Here is a 20,192-nt window from a genome sequence, read left to right as displayed (position 1 = left end):
TCGCCAGTAGTTTTTACTTAGGTATATTTTCATTCTCTTAGTAATTATTTCTAATTTTCATTTGAACAAATAAATGGATTTGTTGGAAAATGATGGGTCTTATTGTCTTAGTGTTACTTGAGTACTAATTTAAGTAGCTTACAGGTGTGGTTTTTTTTGGTCATACAACCTAGTACGATTTAAAAATTATTAACAAATTTTTTTGTTTTTGCCTCTGCAGAATCTGTTTATGGGCTCTGAAAAAGGTGAGTTTTTGTTGTTATTATTCTGATGGGAATTCTCTCATTAACTTGAATATAATTTCACAAAAGAAAAAAAAAGTTTGTTATCCAATTCAACTGAAGCTATTATTTCCTAGATTACGCATAGACTTAGTAGAATTGAAATACATATTTAGATGATGAATGGAAGAAAAGACCAAAGAGTTACATGGAGTAAGACATGGGCCCACTGCTTGCTTTCAGGGTTACAGAGCAGTAGTCTCTCCCGTGTAAAACGCAGAGTCTCTGGTTAGGGGAGCCCGCACTCAGACGCACTGGCCACTGGTCCCTGACACAGCACGTCTCAGTTTCCTTTGCTGAGACGTGTGGTCGGAAGCTCCAGCCCAGGGTTCTCAAACCAGCTGTGCCGCAGGGTCCTCCGAGGCTTCATACAACACAGGCCGCTGGCCCCACTGTGCTGTTGACCTAATCCTGAGGAGCGGGTCCAGGATTTCTTCTTTGAAGCCCCTGGCGATTCTGAAGCGATTGACAGATGATGTTCCTCTGGGTGTGGGTGCTCTTGGCCTTGTGTTACGTGTAAATTGCCAGTGTGGCAGCTGCAGCTCTCCCCCATTCTCTGCAGGCTGAGACAGCACATTGGGAATCAGGAGAGTAAAACACCTTTGCTATCGACATAACTTTGACCCCAAACCATAAAGAAGTAAATCATAGCATTGCACATCCAACAGTTTGGAAAAACAACAAAGATTTCTGATATCTCCTATGGTGAGAATGTGAGCCACAGGGACTCTGACGTTATCCACTGTGTAAAGTACTTCTGTATTACCTATTAAAATGGGAGGTGGGCCAACTCCTTGACCCAGAATTTCTACTACTAGAATGTACCCTATATCAGAAATCAGAGCACGTCTTGCAGGCCAAATCTGGCCCAGTGTTTGGTTTTGTAAATGAAGTTTTATGGAAACACAGCTATGCCAATTGGTTTACAGATTGTGACTGCTTTTATGTTATAATGGCAGAGCTGAGTAGTGTACAGAGACTGCACGACTCACAAAACCTAGAATTGTATGTCTGGCTCTTCACAGAGCGTTTTTCTAACTCTGCCCACATCTGCATTTTTGAAGTGTGGTCCTCGGACCACAGGTGACTGGGAGCCCATCAGAAATGCAGTCGTAGCCCTGCCAGATCTCCTGGAAATAGAATCTGAATGCTAACACATCCTGAGTGATTCCTGCCTGGAGGAAATGCATGCACACATGAGCAGGAGACAGCACAGCAATAGTCCTGGCAGCATAGTTCAGAATGGCCCCTACAGGAAACAAGCACCATGGACAGTAGAGTAGGGAAAATTGTGTTGTCCTCACAGAGTGGAGCAGTGAAAAGGAGTGAACTCAGTGGTGGTTACAAATGTTTAATATCTATTAAAATGTACATGTGTGCACAGTTCTGTATATAGTATATTTCAGAATGAAGGAAATAGTAGAAAAGGGTTTTAAAAAAAGCAAATTATTTAGAAACTTCTGACTTTAGTAGTTGTTAGTATTGAACTAATAGTACCATGCTCTCAGTGATCTCAGACAAATCGGAGCGAGCACCAGAGCTCAGAAGAATAACCTCTAGCTCTTGAAGGGAGTCTGGTAGCAGGAGCAAAGGGCCCTCGATCTAGAACAGATGCCCCGTGAGAATGAGAAAGGCTCTGAAATAGGAGGTGCTGGAGAGCAACAGCCAGCTGGACAGGCCGCTGAGCCCCGCAGCTGGCCCGTGGCCTGAAGTGTTTCCTTAATCTGTCCACCTGTCCCTGCCGATGGAAAGGACTTCACTGTCGTGTTTCCTCAAGAGGGCTTTGGAGCCCCAGCATTTCCGTTTCCCGGCAGATAGCAAGGTGGTTGTTTAGTTAGTGTAAAGGCACAAGAGCCCACACGCGTGAAGCCTGAGAGGCCTTGTTCTTGGAGAACAATTCAGTGGTGGATGTTGGGCATCTTTATCTGGACCGCCTTTCTTTAGGAATAAGTGATGGAACATAGTAGGTGCTTTTTGATGCTGGTCCTCCACTCCCAGGGGTAGCTTTAAGGCAGAAATGTTCTGATGGACCGTGATTAGGGAAGGATGTTGCCGCTGACGTGTAAAGTCAAAGATGCCTCCGGTGGGGGTGTTGGTGACAGGAAATCCCCCATGAGACAGAGTCCATGTCATTTAGGCAGAGCCGGGCCTGCCGCGTTCGCAGTGTCGGAGAAGGTTCGGACCAGGCTGGAAGAGCTGGATGACTTTGAGGAGGTAAGCAGGTCATTGCTGAGCACAGGGCCATGTGGTCTTCTCTTTCTTCTGCCCAGGGAGCTCTCTCTGGTGGTTGCTCTGATTAATTCTCGAGCTGTGCATTGTTCCTCCTCCTCAGGCACCACTGATCCGGGAAAGAGGCCCAGGAGCTGCTCAGGCTCAGGCTCAGGCTGGCCTTCTAAATTGTCTGTTCTCACTGCAATGCCTGAGCAAGCCCAGGTCACCTAGAACAGGTCTCACTTTGCACCCACGGAGCCATCTCTGAGGTAATGCAGGACTGCGTGGCCCTCTGCCGGGCTTGCATGTGCTCAGAAAACATGACTCACCCAGTGCGTTGCCAGACACCATCTCCTGGTGCTGCCATTGCAACAGAGCTTCCAGCCAAGCTGAATAGAGGGTCCCTTTTTACTGCCTCAGCTCAAAAGGGACACATGCCCCTCTGTTCACAGCCCATTTGCCCAAACTAGTCACATGGCTCCTCCTACTGCAAAAGGGCAAGGGAGGGCCCTATCTCAGAGTCAAATGACCAGTGGGATTAGTCCCAGTTTCCTGAACCTTCTGTGTGTATTTCTTTAACAGTGTTCACTGGTTTCCAGGGGACATTCATATAAAAAATATGTGGTTCTTGATCTCAGCCTGTGGGCTAGAGTGACCCTGACCCCTGTGAGCTTAGAACTTTTCATCTATAGACAAGGATGACTGAGCACACACTACCAGGGGCTGTGCTAGTTTCCACACCGTTCATGCATCCACATGGTGGCCTTGCTCTGCACAGATGCTTGCTGTGGTCTGTTCTGTCCTGGTGCCCTCTCTGCTCTAACACCCCCCCCCCCCCCCCCCCGCCGCAGTCCCCCCTACACCACTGAGAGCTCTCTCTGCTGTAACACCCCCCCTCCCCCCCCTCCCGGCCTGCTCAGTACATGTATACCACTGAGAGCCCTTTCTGCTCTAACACCCGCCCATCACCCCTCCCCCCGCCCAGCCTGCTCAGTACATGTACACCACTGAGAGTCCTCTCTGCTCTAACACCCCCCTGCCTGCTCAGTACTAAACTCTTCTCAAGCATTGCTTCCTCCAGGAAACCATCTGTGACTGCCCGTCTGGAGTGCATTCCTGTTACCATACATCTTCCATTCTGAGATGAACCTTTTCTTTGAATGCCCCTGAAATTAGACCGTGTCTCAATTCGTACATGTCGGTGACCTGCAGTCTTGTCCTTAGTGGCACAGGGAACAGTCATACTTCTTATAGTGGGCACTGCAGGTTCAGTGAGCTGTCATTTCCTCCCAAGCATTTATTTCAGTTTGTATTAATGTCCATCTTGTCCTCTACCTTAAACTCCATTAGTGCAGAAATAATGTCTTTCTGCTTACATTTGCATCTTGAGCATCTGGCACACCATGCCTGGCACACCGTGGGCGCTGAGAACTGTGTTATCTGGCCGCAGAGGAGGCTCTGGGAGGAGAGCAGCTCAGCCAGAGTCACGTGGTAGGAAGGGGCTGAGCTGGGAGTTAGCCTACCTCAGACTGGCCTCCAAGGCTAGTCTCTCAGTCACTGCACTCTGCCCGTCTTTGCAGAAAATGTAAAGAACCTGTTTATTCATAAGACAAAACTATCAATGCACGGGGGCTTATGAGGAAAATTAGAGAGCGACGCTCAGTCAGTGCTGTTCACAGGGTTGGAAGTCGGACACTGTTTTCCTTTTGTGCTTACACTTTCTCTCTTGCTTCCCACAGGGATCCCAAAAGGAACTGTTGAATTTGACTCAGCAGGATTATGTGAATCGCATAGAGGAGCTTAACCAGTCGCTGAAGGATGCCTGGGCCTCGGACCAGAAAGTGAAGGCTCTAAAAATAGTCATCCAGGTCAGGTCTAGTGATATATTTTTTTTAATTTTCTTCAGAATTTCCTATGTAAAATTTCTCTGTGGATAATTAGGGTTTTCCAAGGCCTGCCTTCAGAGTCTGCCTTTTTCTTCTTTTCCATTTTCACGTATTTACTCTGAATCTGTGTTTTTCGAGTTGGCTAATTTCAGAGCCACCTGTGCAGCTCCCCAGGTTGTGCATTGCACAGTTCGGAGTCACCGAGATCAGTACTAACAACGCCCTCTGAAGTGCTCCATTCACTAGCCCTGTACGGCCCCTGGCACATTGATGATTTGTACAAACTAAAGATTGACCAGCTGTATTTTTGGGTTTCCTTGACCAGATTTTCTTTGTGTCTTTGGGACTAATGATTGTACGTCTCTGATATGTACATTTTTGAGTCATAGTCTGCATAATTAGGTGACAAAGAAAACATGTTTCTGCTGTTAGGAGAGTTACATTTGTTGATGAATTTGTTGATCTGTGACAACTCTTGGATCACAAGAGCAAGTTCTGTCCTGACCCTTAAGATCATCCTGTCTTGGCAGACCATGCTCAGAAATACATTGTAAAAGAACGTATTGCATTAAGATTTTCAGAGCAAAGTTAAAGAATTTCTGAACAGCCATTTTAGTTCAGAAGGACAGATCCTATTTTTGTTAAATGTCACAGCAATGTGCCATTTGTTTTCTCACCTGTTGCCCTGGAGAGAGGGTTAGGAAGCTTTGCACTGGTGCTTGAAGTCTATGAAGGTGGCACTTTCTATGGCAGGTGCTATTTTTTGGGGGGCGGGGGGAGTTTCACGACCAAGGCCAACTCTCAGTCCTGGTAGAGCCGACTTCTCTTCAGTCACTGTTGTTAGTTTTCAGAGTAAATACCTGTGAAGAAGGATCCTTTCACCTGGACGCATGTGACGGGGTTGTTTACTGAGGGGCTCAAGTGAGAAATAGCTAAACTAGCAAGTCCTTCTTCAAAATATCTTGATTGGCAGCATTGCTGCATATTGTGGTATAGAACTGTGACTTCTTCACATGTGGAGATTCGATTGATGTCTTTGCAAAGAAAATAACTGAACATGTTTAATTACCTCCACATCTGATTAATCGTAACTGTTTTACTTTCAGTACTTTAAAGCAGCGGTTCTCAACCTGTGGGTCGCGACCCCTTTGGCGGTCGAATGACCCTTTCACAGGGGTCGCCTAAGACCATCCTGCATATCAGATATTTACATTACGATTCATAACAGTAGCAACATTACAGTTATGAAGTAGCAACAAAAATAATTTTATGGTTGGGTCACATGAGGAATTGTATTTAAAGGGCCAGAAGGTTGAGAACCACTACTTTAAAGACTGCCTTCTTTATTTAATACAGACACTGAAGCTGCAGAGTGTGGAGAAATGAGACTAGTTCACCTTATTTGCTCTGCAGTAGGGTTTTTGTTTTTTGTAGCTTTATTTAGATACTAGAGGCCCAGTGCATGAAAATTCATGCACTGCAGGGGGATCCCTCAGCCTGGCCTGCCCCCTCTCACAGTCTGGGAGCCCTCAGGGGCGGGAGGCGACCCGGCGATCGGGAAGGTGACACCCCATCACAATTGACACTCAGATATGCCTCCCGCAATGTTGTTGCTGCTGTTGCTGCTGTTGCTCTCTGTACTGTGGCTCATACTCACCATGCTGGGGTTGCGCCCTGGGTTCATGATGTTCAAGGCCTGGCCCTGGGGGTTCAGGCCTCCCATTGCTTGCTGCTGCAGAGGGACAGCAGGTTGTGACCCGCTGGCTTGCATGGCGTTCAGATTCGGCAGGCTGGGCTAGAGCTGAAGGCCGGGCTGGCTGGCCACTTAGTTGGCCATGTGCTATTTGATGAGAGCTGCCATCAGCTGAGGGTTTGACTTGAGGATGTTGAGCATGTGCTGCTGCTGGGGGAGCCGGGAGACTTCAGGGTCCGCAGCAGGTCCTGCAGGGTACCTGGAGAGATGCTCTGAGGTGGCTGCACCTTGGGTCTGCATAGACATCACGGGTCTGGGCATGCCACACATTGACTGTTGCTGAGGGATGGGTGCCGGCTGCCACTGCCGGGGCTCAGGAGACAGAATAACATGCCCACTGACCTGGTTGGGTCACATTCAGGTGCATGGGGGCCATCTGGCTCTCAGGGGTCACTATACCTCAGGGCCATACTGTTGTTGGTGCTCACCCAGTACAGATGCTGCTGCTGCTGCTGTGCCTCACGTGCAATCTGCCGGGCGCCTCCACTACTGCAGGTGGGCCAGGCGGGGTGCGGTGGGTCTGACACCTGGTTAGTGGGCTTCCCAGTGCAAACTGGTGGAGGCTGTGTTCTAGCCACACTGGAGAAGCTGGCTAGTGACATGCTCACAGGCGAGGTCTAGGGCAGAGTCGGGGGCTGTGGTGTCCAGGGTGTGCTGGGATGCAGTGTTGGGGGCCAGGGTGGTGCTGAAGGAGGGGAAGGCAGACTCGGCTGAGGCACGGTGTGGGTGTTGATGGTGGCATCCGCTGGCGCATGAGCTACGCATGCTGCCGGCGGTGCTGTATCTTCTGGCGGAGCTTCTGCTTCATGTTGAAGTAATAGGGAATGGGGCATGTGTTTTCTTGGCAGTGTTTGGCATGGTAGCAGCAAAAGGCCATGAACTGCTTGCACACTCCGCAACCTCCATTGGTCTTGTGCTGGCAGCCCTTAGTGTGCTGCACAACCCATCTCATCTTCTGGCAGGACAGCTGCGGGCAGTTGGCATTGCAATACTGGCGGGCATGTCTCAGGGACTGGATGCAGCACTGGATGGCCTGGTGCTGCCACTCCTGGAGGCTCCTGAACTGCAGTTCACCAGCCACCCCTGCGGGAGCAGAGGCAGCCCTGCCTCCTCCACTCTGGCTCCCCTGCCTCCTCCACTCTGGCTCCCCTGCCTCCTCCGCTCTGGCTCCCCTGCCTCCTCCGTTCCTGCTTCCCCACCTCCTCTGCTCCTGCTTCCCCACCTCCTCTGCTCCTGTTTCCCCGCCTCCTCCACTCCGGCTCCACATTGGCAGTTACCGCCTCCTCCCCAATGGCTCCCATGGCGGCGTCAGCACTGTTTCCTGAGCAGCCAGCAGAAGAGCTTTCAGGACCCCCTCCTGCCCGGACTCGCTAAGAAACAGGCTGTTTTGGAGCCAATTTTTATTGTACTTGCCGCGGTGACGAAGCAAGCATTCCACCAGGCCACTCACGCTGCCTGCTCTCAGCGGCCACCCACTGGGACTGGAGAACTCCGGTGGGGCTGAGAGGACTGGGCGCTGCTATCTTGTGGCTATGGCCACAGCCATCTTTGTGATGTAGTTACAGTTAATTTGCATATTACCCTTTTATTAGATAGGACTAGTGGCCCGGTGCTCGAAATTCATGCACAGGAGGAGGGTGTCCCTCAGCCCAGCCTGCACCCTCTCCAATCTTGGACCCTTTGGGGGATGTCGACTGCTGGTTTAGGCCTGATCCCAGGATGTCCAACTGCCGGGATCGGGCCTAAACCGGCAGTTGGACATCCCTTTCACAGTCCTGGACTGCTGTCTTCTAACCACTCACCTGCGTGCCTGCCTGATTGCCCCTAACGGCTTCAGCCTGCCAGCCTGATCGCCCCCTAACAGCTCCCCTGCCGGCCTGATTGACGCCTAACTACTCCCCTGCCGGCCTGATCATCCCCAAGGCTTTTATTAGTATAGATATGACCCTTCACAGAAAATTTCACTAACCATGCTTTACAATAAGGGATTGACGATTGAATCATTGGGGCCAGACACCAAGATTTCCTTTCTTTGAATAGTGGAGGGAATAATTATCTTGTCTTTAAATTGCCCTGAACATCAAATGAGGTAATGACTTAGAAAAGCATAAAAGCACCATATAAAGACAACTGTCTTTTTCATATACTGAAAAGACAATAAAGTGGTAAAATGAAAAACACTATTTTTATTCTCCCCCTTCCTTCCTTTACAACCTTTATTTAAACTTTGAAATTTAGAAAAATTCCACTCCTATTTTCATTTCTTTACATTCAATATTATTTTGTATTAGTTTCAGGTTTATTAGTTACAGAATAGTGGTTAGACAACCATATACTTTACAAAGTGTTCCCTGATATTTCCAGTACCCACCTGGCTTCATACCATCATTACAACACTGTTGACTCTATTCCCTATTTAAGCGACAATAGGTTTACAGGTTCCTTTCAATCTTTCTTTTGTGTTGCTTGCCCTTCCTTTTCTTTCTCACTTCTTCCATCATTTTCTTTATATAGTATCTCAATTGGCCCTCAAAGCTCAGTGAAGGCACTGGGACACGCTTAACACATTTTACAGAGCAGGAAACTGAGGCCAATTCCAGTTGGCTATGGAACTGGACTCCTCGCGCAGGAGCCCTCACAGCTGGCTCTCTGCCTTTCCTAAGGGACAGCCGCAGGGCAAACAGAACAAACCTCCCCGTGAGGCTTCTAAGCCTCATTCTCCAGCACCTCTTCATCATGGATGCTCCACATTCTTTCCTCTCCCCCGCCCCACCCCATTCTTTACTGCCCCTCTTCTGGGGAGCAGGTGGTAGGCTTGCACTCACTGTGCAGGTGTGCACCCCCATGGGGTGGGCGAGATCTGGGGGCAGGGCGGACACAGGCTTGTTTTTGGGCCAATGCCGAAGCAGGAGTCCTGGTCTCTCAAGTGTGCAGGCCGAGGCGAGGCCCGGTCAGCGCCTGGAGCTTCACTAAACCGCTGCAGTGGGGTACCCAGCAGTGAGGCGCTCCTCCACTGAGGTGGTGCCGCCCCTTCACCCCCCCCCCCCCAGGGCTGCGAGCCTGCGCCCCTCCGCCCAGGCGTCCTTCCACGCCTGCAGTCATCGCCTCTTGCTTCCCGCCTATTGAGGCCAATACAGAACCTCACTCTCTGCAGGCGAGGCAGATCCCCACCCGCCAGCACCCTGCCCAGGCCTGAGCCCTCTCCAGTGCACCCCACCTTGGCACCGCTCTGCACCCCTTGGGCCGCCTGCCTCCTGGCCAGCCGCTTCCCCGAAGCCATGGCGCTTGCCAAGGATCGCCCATCAGGCAGAGGCCTGTCCGCGTGCCTGCAGACCCCATGGCCGCGGCTCCTGGCAGCCGCTTTGCCAAAGGTTCCTCTACCTTCAGGCTCTCTCCTCAGACTCCCGGGAGCTTGGCTTCCCTGGCCCAGCCCTTCCGTGGCTCCCTGCAGCCCTGCTCTACTCAGCTCTCCTGCCGCCCACCTGTCAGGAAGCTGCCAGGAGCCTTGCTGCGGGCAGTGTGGTTCTGGGGCAAGGGCTGGCGTTTGGGGAGCAGCTCCAGTAAAGTTTAGTAAACCCTAGGCCCCCAGCCCCTCCTTGAGCGGAGCCCAGGGCAGGCTGGGGGCCTGGGTCCGAACACTGCAGCTGCAGAGGCCCTGCCCCTCCAGAGGCGCACACAGGGGTCCTGGCTGGGGGCCTGGTTTAGGCGGCTTGCTCACACCTCCAAGTCCCCGGCAGCCCAAGGCCACAAACCGGGCGGCTGGGGGCGTGGTTTAGGCAGCTTGTTCCCGCAGCCAAGCCCCCCGCCCGCCCTGGGCCTCACACAGGGGTCCCGGCTGGGGGCGTGGTTTAGGCGGCTTGTTCGCACCTCCAAGTCCCCCCCCCCCCCCCCCCCCCCCGCAGCCCAGGGCCACACACAGGGTGGCTGGGGGCGTGGTTTAGGTGGCTTGTTCCCGCAGCCAAGCCCCCCACCGCCCAGGGCCACACACAGGGGTCCCGGCTGGGGGCGTGGTTTAGGTGGCTTGTTCGCTCAGCCAAGCCCCCCTGCAGCCCAGGGCCACACACAGGCCGCTGGGGGCATGGTTTAGGCGGCTTGTTCGCTCAGCCAAGCCCCCTGCTGCTCAGGGCCTCACACAGGGGTCCTGGCTGGGGGCGTGGTTTAGGCGGCTGTTTGAGCCACCAAGCCTCCCACCACTCAGGGCTGCACACTGGGGTCCCGGCTGGCGTTGGGGCTTAGGCGCCACATGGGCCGGACAGCAGCTCGAGCTGGCCCTCCCTGCCTGTGGTATGCAAATTAGCCGCCATCTTGGCTGGCAGTTAATTTGCACATTGCCTTGATTAGCCAATGGGAAGGGTAGCGGATGTACGGCTAATTACCATGTTTCTCTTTTATTAGATAGGACTAGAAGCCTGATGCACGAAATTCAAGCAAGAGTAGGACTTCCTTCCCCTAGCTGCTGGCACTGGCTTCCCTCTGGCACCTGGGACCTAGGCTTCCCTGGCTGCCCCGGCTTCATCTGGAAGGAAATCTGATCTAATTAGTATATTATGCTTTTATTATTTACACTAATAAAAGACAAACATGCAATTTGGCCGTACCTTAGCTATGCCTTAAGCCACACCCACCAGCCAATCAGAGTGCCTATATACAAATTAACCCAACCAAGATGGCGGACGGCAGCCACGGAGCTGGAGCAAGCAGGGGTCTTGGTTGCCCCAATGATGGAGGAAGCCAAGCTTCCCTTCCTGCCGCGGTCGCCTCTGAGCTCCACTCAAAGCAACAAAGTTTCAATTATAGAGGATAAATAAACCTCAGATACCTGCGTTAAGCCAGCCGTGGCCACAGAGCTGGAGCGAGCAAGGAGCTTGGCTTCCTCCTGGCCTGGCCGGCTCTGAGCTCCTCTCAAGGATACAAAGTTTCAATTATAGAAGGTAAATAAATCCCAGAATAAAAAAATAAAAAAATAAGGAGAGGCTGGGAGCTTCCGTCGCCAGGGGGGCTTGGCTAGCCTGGAAATGGCCCTCAGCCCCTCACCCAGACTGGCCAGGCACCCTAGTGGGGAACCCCCTACCCTAAAGGGGGTATTGCCAACCTGAAAACAGCCATCAGCCCCTCACCCAGGCTGTCCAAACCTCCAGGGGGTGAGGGTCCCCACTCGGGGGGGGGGTGGGGTGTAACCAGCCTTCAAACAGCCATCAGCCCTTCACCCAGGCTGGCCAGGCACCCCAGTGGGGACCCCCATCCTGAAGGGGGTGTGACCAGCCTGCAAACACCCATCATCCCCTCACCCAGGCTGGCCAGGCACCCCAGCGGGACCCCCACCCTGATCTGGGACACCCTTCAGGGCAAACCAGCTGGCCCCCACCCGTGCACCAGGCCTTTATCCTATATAATAAAAGGGTAATATGCAAATGGACCCTAACAGCAGAACAACTGGGAATGACCGGTCACTATGACACACACTGACCACCAGGGACCAGCCATTCAATTTAGGAGCTGCCCCCTGGTGATCAGTGCACTCCCACAGGGGGAGCTCTCCTCAGCCACAAGCCAGGCTGACGGCTGCCAGTACAGTGGTGGTGGTGGGAGCCTCTCCCTCCTCCTCACCAGCACTAAGGATGTCCAACTCCAGCTTAGGCCTGCTCCTCGCTGGCAAGTGGACATCCCCCGAGGGCTCTCAGGCTGCCAGAGGGATGTCTGACTGCCAGCTTGGGCCCAATCCCCCGGGGAGCGGGCCTAAGCCAGCAGGTGGTCATCCCCCGAGGGGTCCCAGACTGCAAGAGGGCACAGGCCGGGCTGAGGGACCCCCCCGAGTGCACAAATTTTTGTGCACCAGGCCTCTAGTTATAGATATTTTACATATCCTAAAATCCACCATTTTAAGTGTGCAATTAAGTGATTTTTTTTTTTTTTTGTGAGTTTACAGCTGTGCAACTATTACCCAATGTTAGAACATTTCGTTATCCTCCCTTTTCAGATTCCCTCAAGTATGTTTGCAATTAAATCCCATTGCCACTTCCAGCCCCAGGAAACCATTGATCTGCTTTTGACTCTGTAAACTTGCATTTCCTGAACATTTCATGCAGATGGGATCATTCACTGTGTAATCATTTGCATCTGCCTCTTTCCTTAGCATAAGGTTTTTGAGGTTCTTCTATGTTTCACTGCCAGTACTTTGTATCTTTTTACTGCTGTCTGGTATTCTATTGTATGAATTACTCTATTTTACTTATGCATTAATAAGTTAATGGACATCCCTAGCCGATTTGGCTCAGTGTATAGAGCGTCAGCCTGCGGACTCAAGGGTCCTGGGTTCTATTTCAGTCAAGGACACATTCCCAGGTGGTGGGCTCGGTACCCAGTAGGGGGCGTGCAGGAGACACCCAATCAATGATTCCCTCTCATCATTGATGTTTCTATCTCTTCCTCTCCCTTCCTCTTTGAAATCAATAAAAATATATTTGGGGAAAAAAATAAGATAATGGATATTTAGATCGTTTCCACTCTTGCTCTTATGAGTATTGCTACTCTGAACATTGGCATACACATTTTTGTGTGGGCATGTTTTCATTTCTCTTGGATAGATTCCTAGGAGTGGAATTGCTGAGTTATATATTAAGATTATGTTTAAATTTTTGAGAAATGGCTGACCTGCTTTGCAAAATGGTTGCGCTGTCTGCATTCCCACCAGCAGCACATGAGTGTTCCAGTTCTTGTGCATCTTTTCTAATAGTTGTCTGTCTTTATTTTAGCTATCCTAGAAGGTGGCATCTCATTGTGGTTTTAATTTGCATTTCCATGCTGACTAATGGTGTTGAATATCTTTTCATGGGCTTGTGGCTTTCTTTTTTAAATCCTCACCCAAGGATATTTTTTCCATTGATTTCTAGAGAGAGAGGGGAAGGGAGAGAGAAGGGGGGGGGGGAGAGAGAGATATGAGAGAGACACATTGACTGATTGTCTCCCGCACATGCCCTGACCAGGAATGGGGATTGAACCTGCAACCGAGGTACGTTCCCTTGATAGGGAATTGAACCTGGGACCCTTCTGTCTACAGGCCGACACTCTAACCACTGAGATAAACCGGCCAGAACTGCTTATTGGCCCTGCTATATTGCTGAATTCATTTATTCTAGTAGTTTTTTGGTGGAGTCTTTAGGGTTTTCTATGTATAATATCATGTCATCTATGAATAATGAGAGTTTTACTTCCTCCTTTTCAATTTGGATGCCTTTTATGTTTTCTTCTTGCCTGATCTCTGTGGCTAGGGTTTCCAGTACTATGTTAAATAAGAGTGGTAAAAATGGGCATCCCTGTCTTTTTCAAATTCTTAGGGGATATGATTTTAGTTTTTGCCCCTTGAGTATGATGTTAACTCTAGGTTTGTCATATATGGCCTTTAATATGTTGAGATATGATATCTCTATTTCCACTTTGCTGAGAGTTTTTATCAAAAAAGGGTGATAGATTTTGTCGAATGCTTTTTCTCCATCAATTGATATGATCATGTGATTTTTGTCCTTCAGTTTGTTTTTGTGATGTATCACATTGATTGATTTGTGAATATTGTACCAACCTTGCATCCCTGGAATAAATCCCACATGGTCATGGTGTTTGGTCATAGTGTATGGTCTTTTTAAGATATTGCTGGATCCAATTTGCTAATATTTTGTTGAGGGTTTTAGCATCTATGTTCATCAGGGATATTGGCTTGTCAGTTTCTTTCTTTGTAGTATCTTTATCTGGTTTAGAATTAGGGTAATGCTGGTCTCATAGAAAGAGCTTGGAAGTGTTCCTTCCTCTTTAATTTTTTGGAATAGTTTGAGGAGGATAGGTATTAGTTCTGAACCAAGGCTTTTGTTTGCTGAGAGTTTTTTGATTACTGCTTCAATTTCTTCATTTGTTATTGGCCTCTTCAGGTTTTCTGATTCTTCCTGATTCAGTTTTGGAAGATTGTATTTTCTAGGAACTTGTCTACTTCACTCAGGATGTCTATCTAGCTTGTTGGCATATAGTCGTTCATAGTATTTTCTTGTAATTTTGTATTTCTGTGGTATTAGTTATTACTTTACCATTTTTGTTTCTGATTTTATTTATTTGGGTCCTCTCTTTGTTTCTTGATGAGTCTTGCTAAAGGCTTATCGATAATGTTGTAGGATTAAATGGTTTATTGTTCATTTTTCTTGTTTTTTGATGTAGATGTGTAATGCTATTTACTTCCCTCTCAGGACTGCTTTCACTATTTCCCATAGATTTTGGGTTCTTGTGTGTTCATTTTCATTTATTTCCAGCAAGTTTGTTTTTTTTTTAAATTTCTTTCTTGATCTCATTGTTAACTCATTCATTGTTTAATAGCATGCTATTTAGCCTCCATGTCTTTGAAGGGTTTTGAGTATTTTTACTGTAGATGAATGCTAATTTCATTCCATTGTTATTTGAGAAGATGCTTGGTATGATTTTAATCTTCTTGAATTTGTAGAGACTTGTTTTGTGTCCTAACATGTGGTCTATTTTTTGAGAATGACCCATGTGCACTTAAGAAGAATGTATATTCTGCAGCTTTGGGTGAAATGTTATGTAAATGTATATTAAACCCATCTGATCCAGTGTGTCAGTTTTTAGAGACAGTGTTTCCTTGCTAATTTGTCACCTGGAAGATATATCCAGTGAAGTCAGCAGAGTTTTAATGTCCCCAACTGTAACTGTATTGCTGTCAATCTCTCCCTTAAAATCCTCCAGAATTTTTAAAAATATATTTAGGTTCTCCTATATTGGGTGCATATATGTTTACTAGGGTTATATCCTCTTGTTGGATCGATCCCTTTAATATTATGTAGTGACCTTTGTTGTTTCTTGTAATAGCCTTTATTTTGAAGTCTGTTTTGTCAGATATGAGTATTTCTACCCCAGCTTTTCATTTTGTTTCCATTTGCGTGGAGCAATTTTTTACATCCCTTCACTCTCATCCTGTGTGAGTCTTTTGTTCTGAGGTGCTTCTTTTACAGACAGCATATATTTGGGTCATGTTTTCATACTCATTTAGCTACCCTATGGCTTTTTTGGGAGCATTTAATCCAGTGGTTCTCAACCTTCTGGCCCTTTAAATACAGTTCCTTATGTTGTGACCCAGCCATAAAATTATTTTCGTTGCTACTTCATAACTGTAATGTTGCTACTGTTATGAATTGTAATGTAAATATCTGATATGCAGGATGGTCTTAGGCGACCCCTGTGAAAAGGTCGTTCGACTGCCAAAGGGGTCACGACCCACAGGTTGAGAACCACTGATTTAATTCATTTACATTTGAGGTAATTATTGATAGGTATTTATTGCCATTTTAATTCTTTAAACCTATATTTCTCTCTATCTACACTAATAAAAGAGAAACATGCAAATTAACCATCCCTTCATGATGCCCACAAGCCATGCCCACCAGCCAATCAGGAGTGCTATGCAAATTAACCCAACAAAGATGGCGGAGGCCAGAGCCGGGATACTTGTGTTGCAGCCACGGCTACCATGCAAGCATCCCGGCTCTGCTGCTCCAGGCCTGTTGGAGATGCAGAAGTCTGGCTCCAGCGCCTGAGGCTGGCTTTGGCCGAGGAGATAAAGAAGCCGCCTACCCTGTGATCCCAGGCCGCAGCCAGCCGGAGAAGCCGCCCACATTGATCCCAGGGGAGACAGAGAACCCGGACCCAGTGCCTGAGGCTGGCTGCGTCCTGAAAGACAAAGAAGCCGCCTGCCCCGTGATCTCAGGCCACAGCCAGCTGGAGAAGCCGCCTGCCCCACATTCGCCCGCCCCATGTCCTTGGAGAGACTGAGAAGCCGGGCCCCAGTGCCTGAGGCCGGCTGCGGCCTAGAAGATGAAGAAGCTGCCTGCCCCGTGATCCCAGGCCACAGCCAGCCAGAGAAGCCACCTGCCCGTGATCCCAGGCTGCAGCCAGCCAGAGAAGCTGCCAGCCCTGTGGTCCAGGATATAGGTTCCCTCTTCGCCCACTGCAGTCATTACTTCAATATTCTCCTTCTGAATTTCTCTCCTCTGCCACAGCCCAACTCCACTTTTCATCTGAAGGATATGGAACAGAGAGAGCAGTGTTAAAAGCTTACATTTTTAAGCCGGTAAGGTTGGTACTTAAACATATAAATGGAAAACTAGAGTCCTTAAGGTAACAAAGGCTACAAAGGACAGGGACAGGACATGACCTATTATATCCAACAGTCCATATGGGGTCTGAAAACTTTGCAATGATGACAATTAGTGAAGATATGAATCAACTAAAATAGTTGACAGGGACAATTCTTCCATCTTTGAAAATATCTACATCAATTCTGTTTAAATAGATTTTCATTTGCATAATCTAACACATTCTGACAAGACCACCACCACCAATGTGGTCAGTGTTGTGCTGATAAATGTTTAACAACTGGCTCTCAACCAAAGAAAGCAAAACTCTGATTTATACTATCGGCCAATTTCTGTGGCATAAATTCTCCATCCATGGCTGATTTCAGCTGCTAATGTGATGCCACTAAATGCAGAGCTGAGGAGAAACATGCAGTAATACACTATTATATTCTACCAGAAAGACCCAAAAGATATAAATAATGTCAAGAGTCAGAACAGTAAAGTGTAGTAAATAATGGAGGAGTGATGAATTTAGAGCAGGGGTCCTCAAACTACGGCCCGCGGGACACATGCAAATACAATTGTATTTGTTCCCGTTTTGTTTTTTTACTTCAAAATAAGATATGTGCAGTGTGCATAGGAATTTGTTCATAGTTTTTTTTTTAAACTATAGTCTGGCCCTCCAACGGTCTGAGGGACAGTGAACTGGCCCCCTGTTTAAAAAGTTTGAGGACCCCTGATTTAGAGTATGTATTACCTTTGGTTGTAATGTAATTTATTCACTTTTAAGATTATATAATTTAATTTTTAATAATGAACATGTTTAACAACCAGCTTACAAAATTCCTGAAAATTTGTGAGCCAGTAAGAGCAGGCTGTAGCACAGCTGTGGGCAAACTACGGCCCGCGGGCCGGATCCGGCCCGTTTGAAATGAATAAAACTAAAAAAAAAAAAAAAAAGACCGTACCCTTTTATGTAATGATGTTTACTTTGAATTTATATTAGTTCACACAAACACTCCATCCATGCTTTTGTTCCGGCCCTCCGGTCTAGTTTAAGAACCCATTGTGGCCCTCGAGTCAAAAAGTTTGCCCACCCCTGCTCTAGCACAATACTGAGTGGAGTGTAATGGTTAAATGGCATGGCTCATGGATTTGAAATGAGACTCAGCCACTTTTGGGTTTTACTGGTCAAGTTACCTGATCTCTCTGTATCTCAGTGTCCTCATCTGTGTCATTATAGTACCTACTGTATAGAGTTGTTGCAAAGGTAAAATGAAATCTGTGTATGACACAGCACAGTACCTGAAACAATAATTCACTCAATTTGTTATAAACTGTTACTGCCTCAAAACGTTGTTGACAAAATTACTCATGCTGAAAGAATGAAATTTTATTGATGAGAAAAATGCCTTATTTTGCGATCTACATGGAGACAATTTTACTTCCTAGGCAGTAGATGGTAATCTACTACCAGAAACTGCAAGGGGAGAAATGACCTTAATCAACATGATTGAGGCAATGTATTATTAGCTGGATCATAAAGCAGAGAGGATGCCATACATTCTGGGATACATCTGCAGTAAGAGGCTTCACCTCAGGTATTAATTCTGATCAACTAAGCATCAGACTTAAGATGAATGGTGAGAAGTATTCTGAGGCTGCTTCTAGACTTAGCAGGAATAGAACTTTAATACATAAGCAACAGTTACTATGGTAATGATGGCAAGAAAAAACATACCATGATCTATTCTAATAAAAGGGTAATATGCTAATTAGACCGCACGTTTTCCGGATGACCATCCGCATATCCTTCCTGACAAAGCTGGGCCCAGGTGAAGCTGCCTGCCGCAGTACCGGCACCAGTGCCAGCGGCTGGCTGCAGCCTGGGAGACGGAGAAGCCGCCCACCCTGCAGTCCCGGGCACCAGCACCTGTGTCTGGCTGTGGCCTGGGAGACAGAGAAGCTGCCCACTCTGTGGTCCCGGTCACCAGTACCTGTGGCTGTAGCCCGGGCGAAGCCACCTGCCCACCATCCCCTGTGGCTGCAGCTGGCCTGGGCAAAGCCAGCCAGGGTTCCCGTGTGCCTGTGGCTGACCAGAGGGAGGGAAGCCCAGGTCCCAGGTGCCTGTGGTCAGCTGGAGGAGGGAATCCTGGGTCCCAGGTGCGGGAATGAGGCAGAGATGGTTAGAGGCAATCAAGCCAACAGGGGAGCAGTTAAGGATGATCAGGCTGGCAGGCAGAAGCAGTTAGGGACAATCAGGCAGGCAGGCAAGCAGTTAGGAGCCAGCGGTTCTGGATTGTGAGAAGGATGTCTGACTTCCTGTTATCCCCTGAGGTGTCCCAAATTGGAGAGGGTACAGGCTGGGCTGAGGGACACCCCTCCCCCCCCGCCCCGTGCACAGATTTCATGCACCAGGCTCCGTGTGTGTGTGTGTGTGTGTGTGTGTGTGTGTGTGTGTGTGTGTGTTTTCTCATTACAGCGGTCCATTTAGCATTTCTTGTGGTGTTGGTTTGGTGGTGATAAATTCCTTTAGCCTTTTGTGTGTCTGAGAAGCTCTTTATTTCGCCATCTATTTTGAATAATAGCCTTGCTGTATATAGTAATCTTGGTTTCACATCCTTGCTTTCCATTACTTTGAGTACTTCATGCCATTCTCTTCTGGCCTGTAGATTTTCTGATGAAAAATAAGCTTATGGGAGCTCCTTTGTAGGTAACAAATTGCTTTCCTCTTGCTGCCTTTAAGATTTTTTTTTTGTTTTTAATTTTTGTCATTTTAATTATGATGTGTCTGGGCATGGACCTTTTTGGGTTCTTCTCAATTCTGTGTCTCCTGAACTTGTAGAACATTTTCCTTCACCAAGTTATGGAAGTTTTCTGCCATTATTTCTTCAAACATGTTCTCTATCCCTTGCTCACTTTATTCACCTTCTGACACTCCTATGATATGAATATTGTTACGTTTCATGTTGTCCCACAGCCCCCTTAAGCTGTCTCCTTTTTTTTAATTGATTTTTCATTTTGGTTCTCTGATTGAGTAATTTTTCTTTCTACCCTGTCTACTAATAATTCACTGGTACTCGGCTTCCCCTAATCTGCTTTGTATTCCTTCCATGGTGTTTTTTATTAGTGCTATGTCATTCTTCATTTCCAACTGGTCTTTTTTCACAGTGACTACCTTTTCTCATGCTGTTGAGCATCCTTGTCATCATTATTCTGAACTCTATATCTGATAAATTTCTTATCTCCATTTCATTTATCTCTTCTTCTGTAGAATTCTCTTATTCTCTTATTTGGGGCTTGTTTTTTTTTTTTTTTTTGTATCCCTAGTTTGGCAGCCTGTTTGGGTTTGCGTCTTTATATTAGGTAGATCTGCTAAAACTCCCAATCTCTAGTGCAGGACAATGTCAGACATTGTTTGTTACTGGCCCTGAGTAACCTCTTTGGAGTTATCAGCAATCCACAGCTTGTGGCTCCCTCAGCTGGGGCTGGGTGCCTTTGGAAAGGACCAGGATGTGCACCAAGATCTGCTTTTTTTTTTTTTTTTTTAATCTCTGAGCATAGAATTGGATCAGGAAAGACTCAAAAGGCTCCAGAGACCCACTTCTGCCTGTAGTGTGATTATTATTCAGTCTTGATTAGCCTCAGGCTATCGATCACAAGACTGGAAGAGAGGTTTTCCAACAGGGTGGGGTAATTGCTTCTGCCTGCAGGCTGATTGTTATTTGCAGTTTCATAATGGGCTTCAGAAACTCCACAGGGTGGGGTGAGGCATTTTCTAATAGGTAGGGGCAATTGCTTCTCCTTAAGCATAAGCTGCTCGGAAGGTGAAAGTCTGCTGAATAAAGGTATCCTCTGTAGTGTGAGGGAATGACTCAGCACAGGAAACTGAGGTGTCTGCCTCTGAGCTCTAACCCCAGAGTCGCCAACCCTG

General features: G+C 47.8%; 1 protein-coding gene across 4 annotated transcripts in view; it reads left to right on the top strand.

The window, feature by feature from the left end:
- The window catches only part of VPS35L (VPS35 endosomal protein sorting factor like), a 162,662-nt gene that overhangs the window by 30,496 nt on the left and 111,974 nt on the right, over nt 1–20,192 (top strand). For all 4 annotated transcript variants that reach the window (XM_036310253.1, XM_036310254.1, XM_036310252.1 and 1 more), the window contains 3 exons: nt 221–245; nt 2,419–2,495; nt 4,232–4,360. In XM_036310253.1, the coding sequence (XP_036166146.1) occupies nt 221–245; nt 2,419–2,495; nt 4,232–4,360 (231 nt within the window). The remainder of the gene's footprint in view (nt 1–220; nt 246–2,418; nt 2,496–4,231; nt 4,361–20,192) is intronic.

The sequence above is a fragment of the Myotis myotis genome, unplaced genomic scaffold, assembly GCF_014108235.1.
Source record: "Myotis myotis isolate mMyoMyo1 unplaced genomic scaffold, mMyoMyo1.p scaffold_m19_p_5, whole genome shotgun sequence".
In the NCBI taxonomy this organism is placed as follows: domain Eukaryota; kingdom Metazoa; phylum Chordata; class Mammalia; order Chiroptera; family Vespertilionidae; genus Myotis; species Myotis myotis.
The sequence above is the reverse complement of the archived record's forward strand: the minus strand, read 5'-3'. Positions and strand labels throughout refer to the sequence as shown.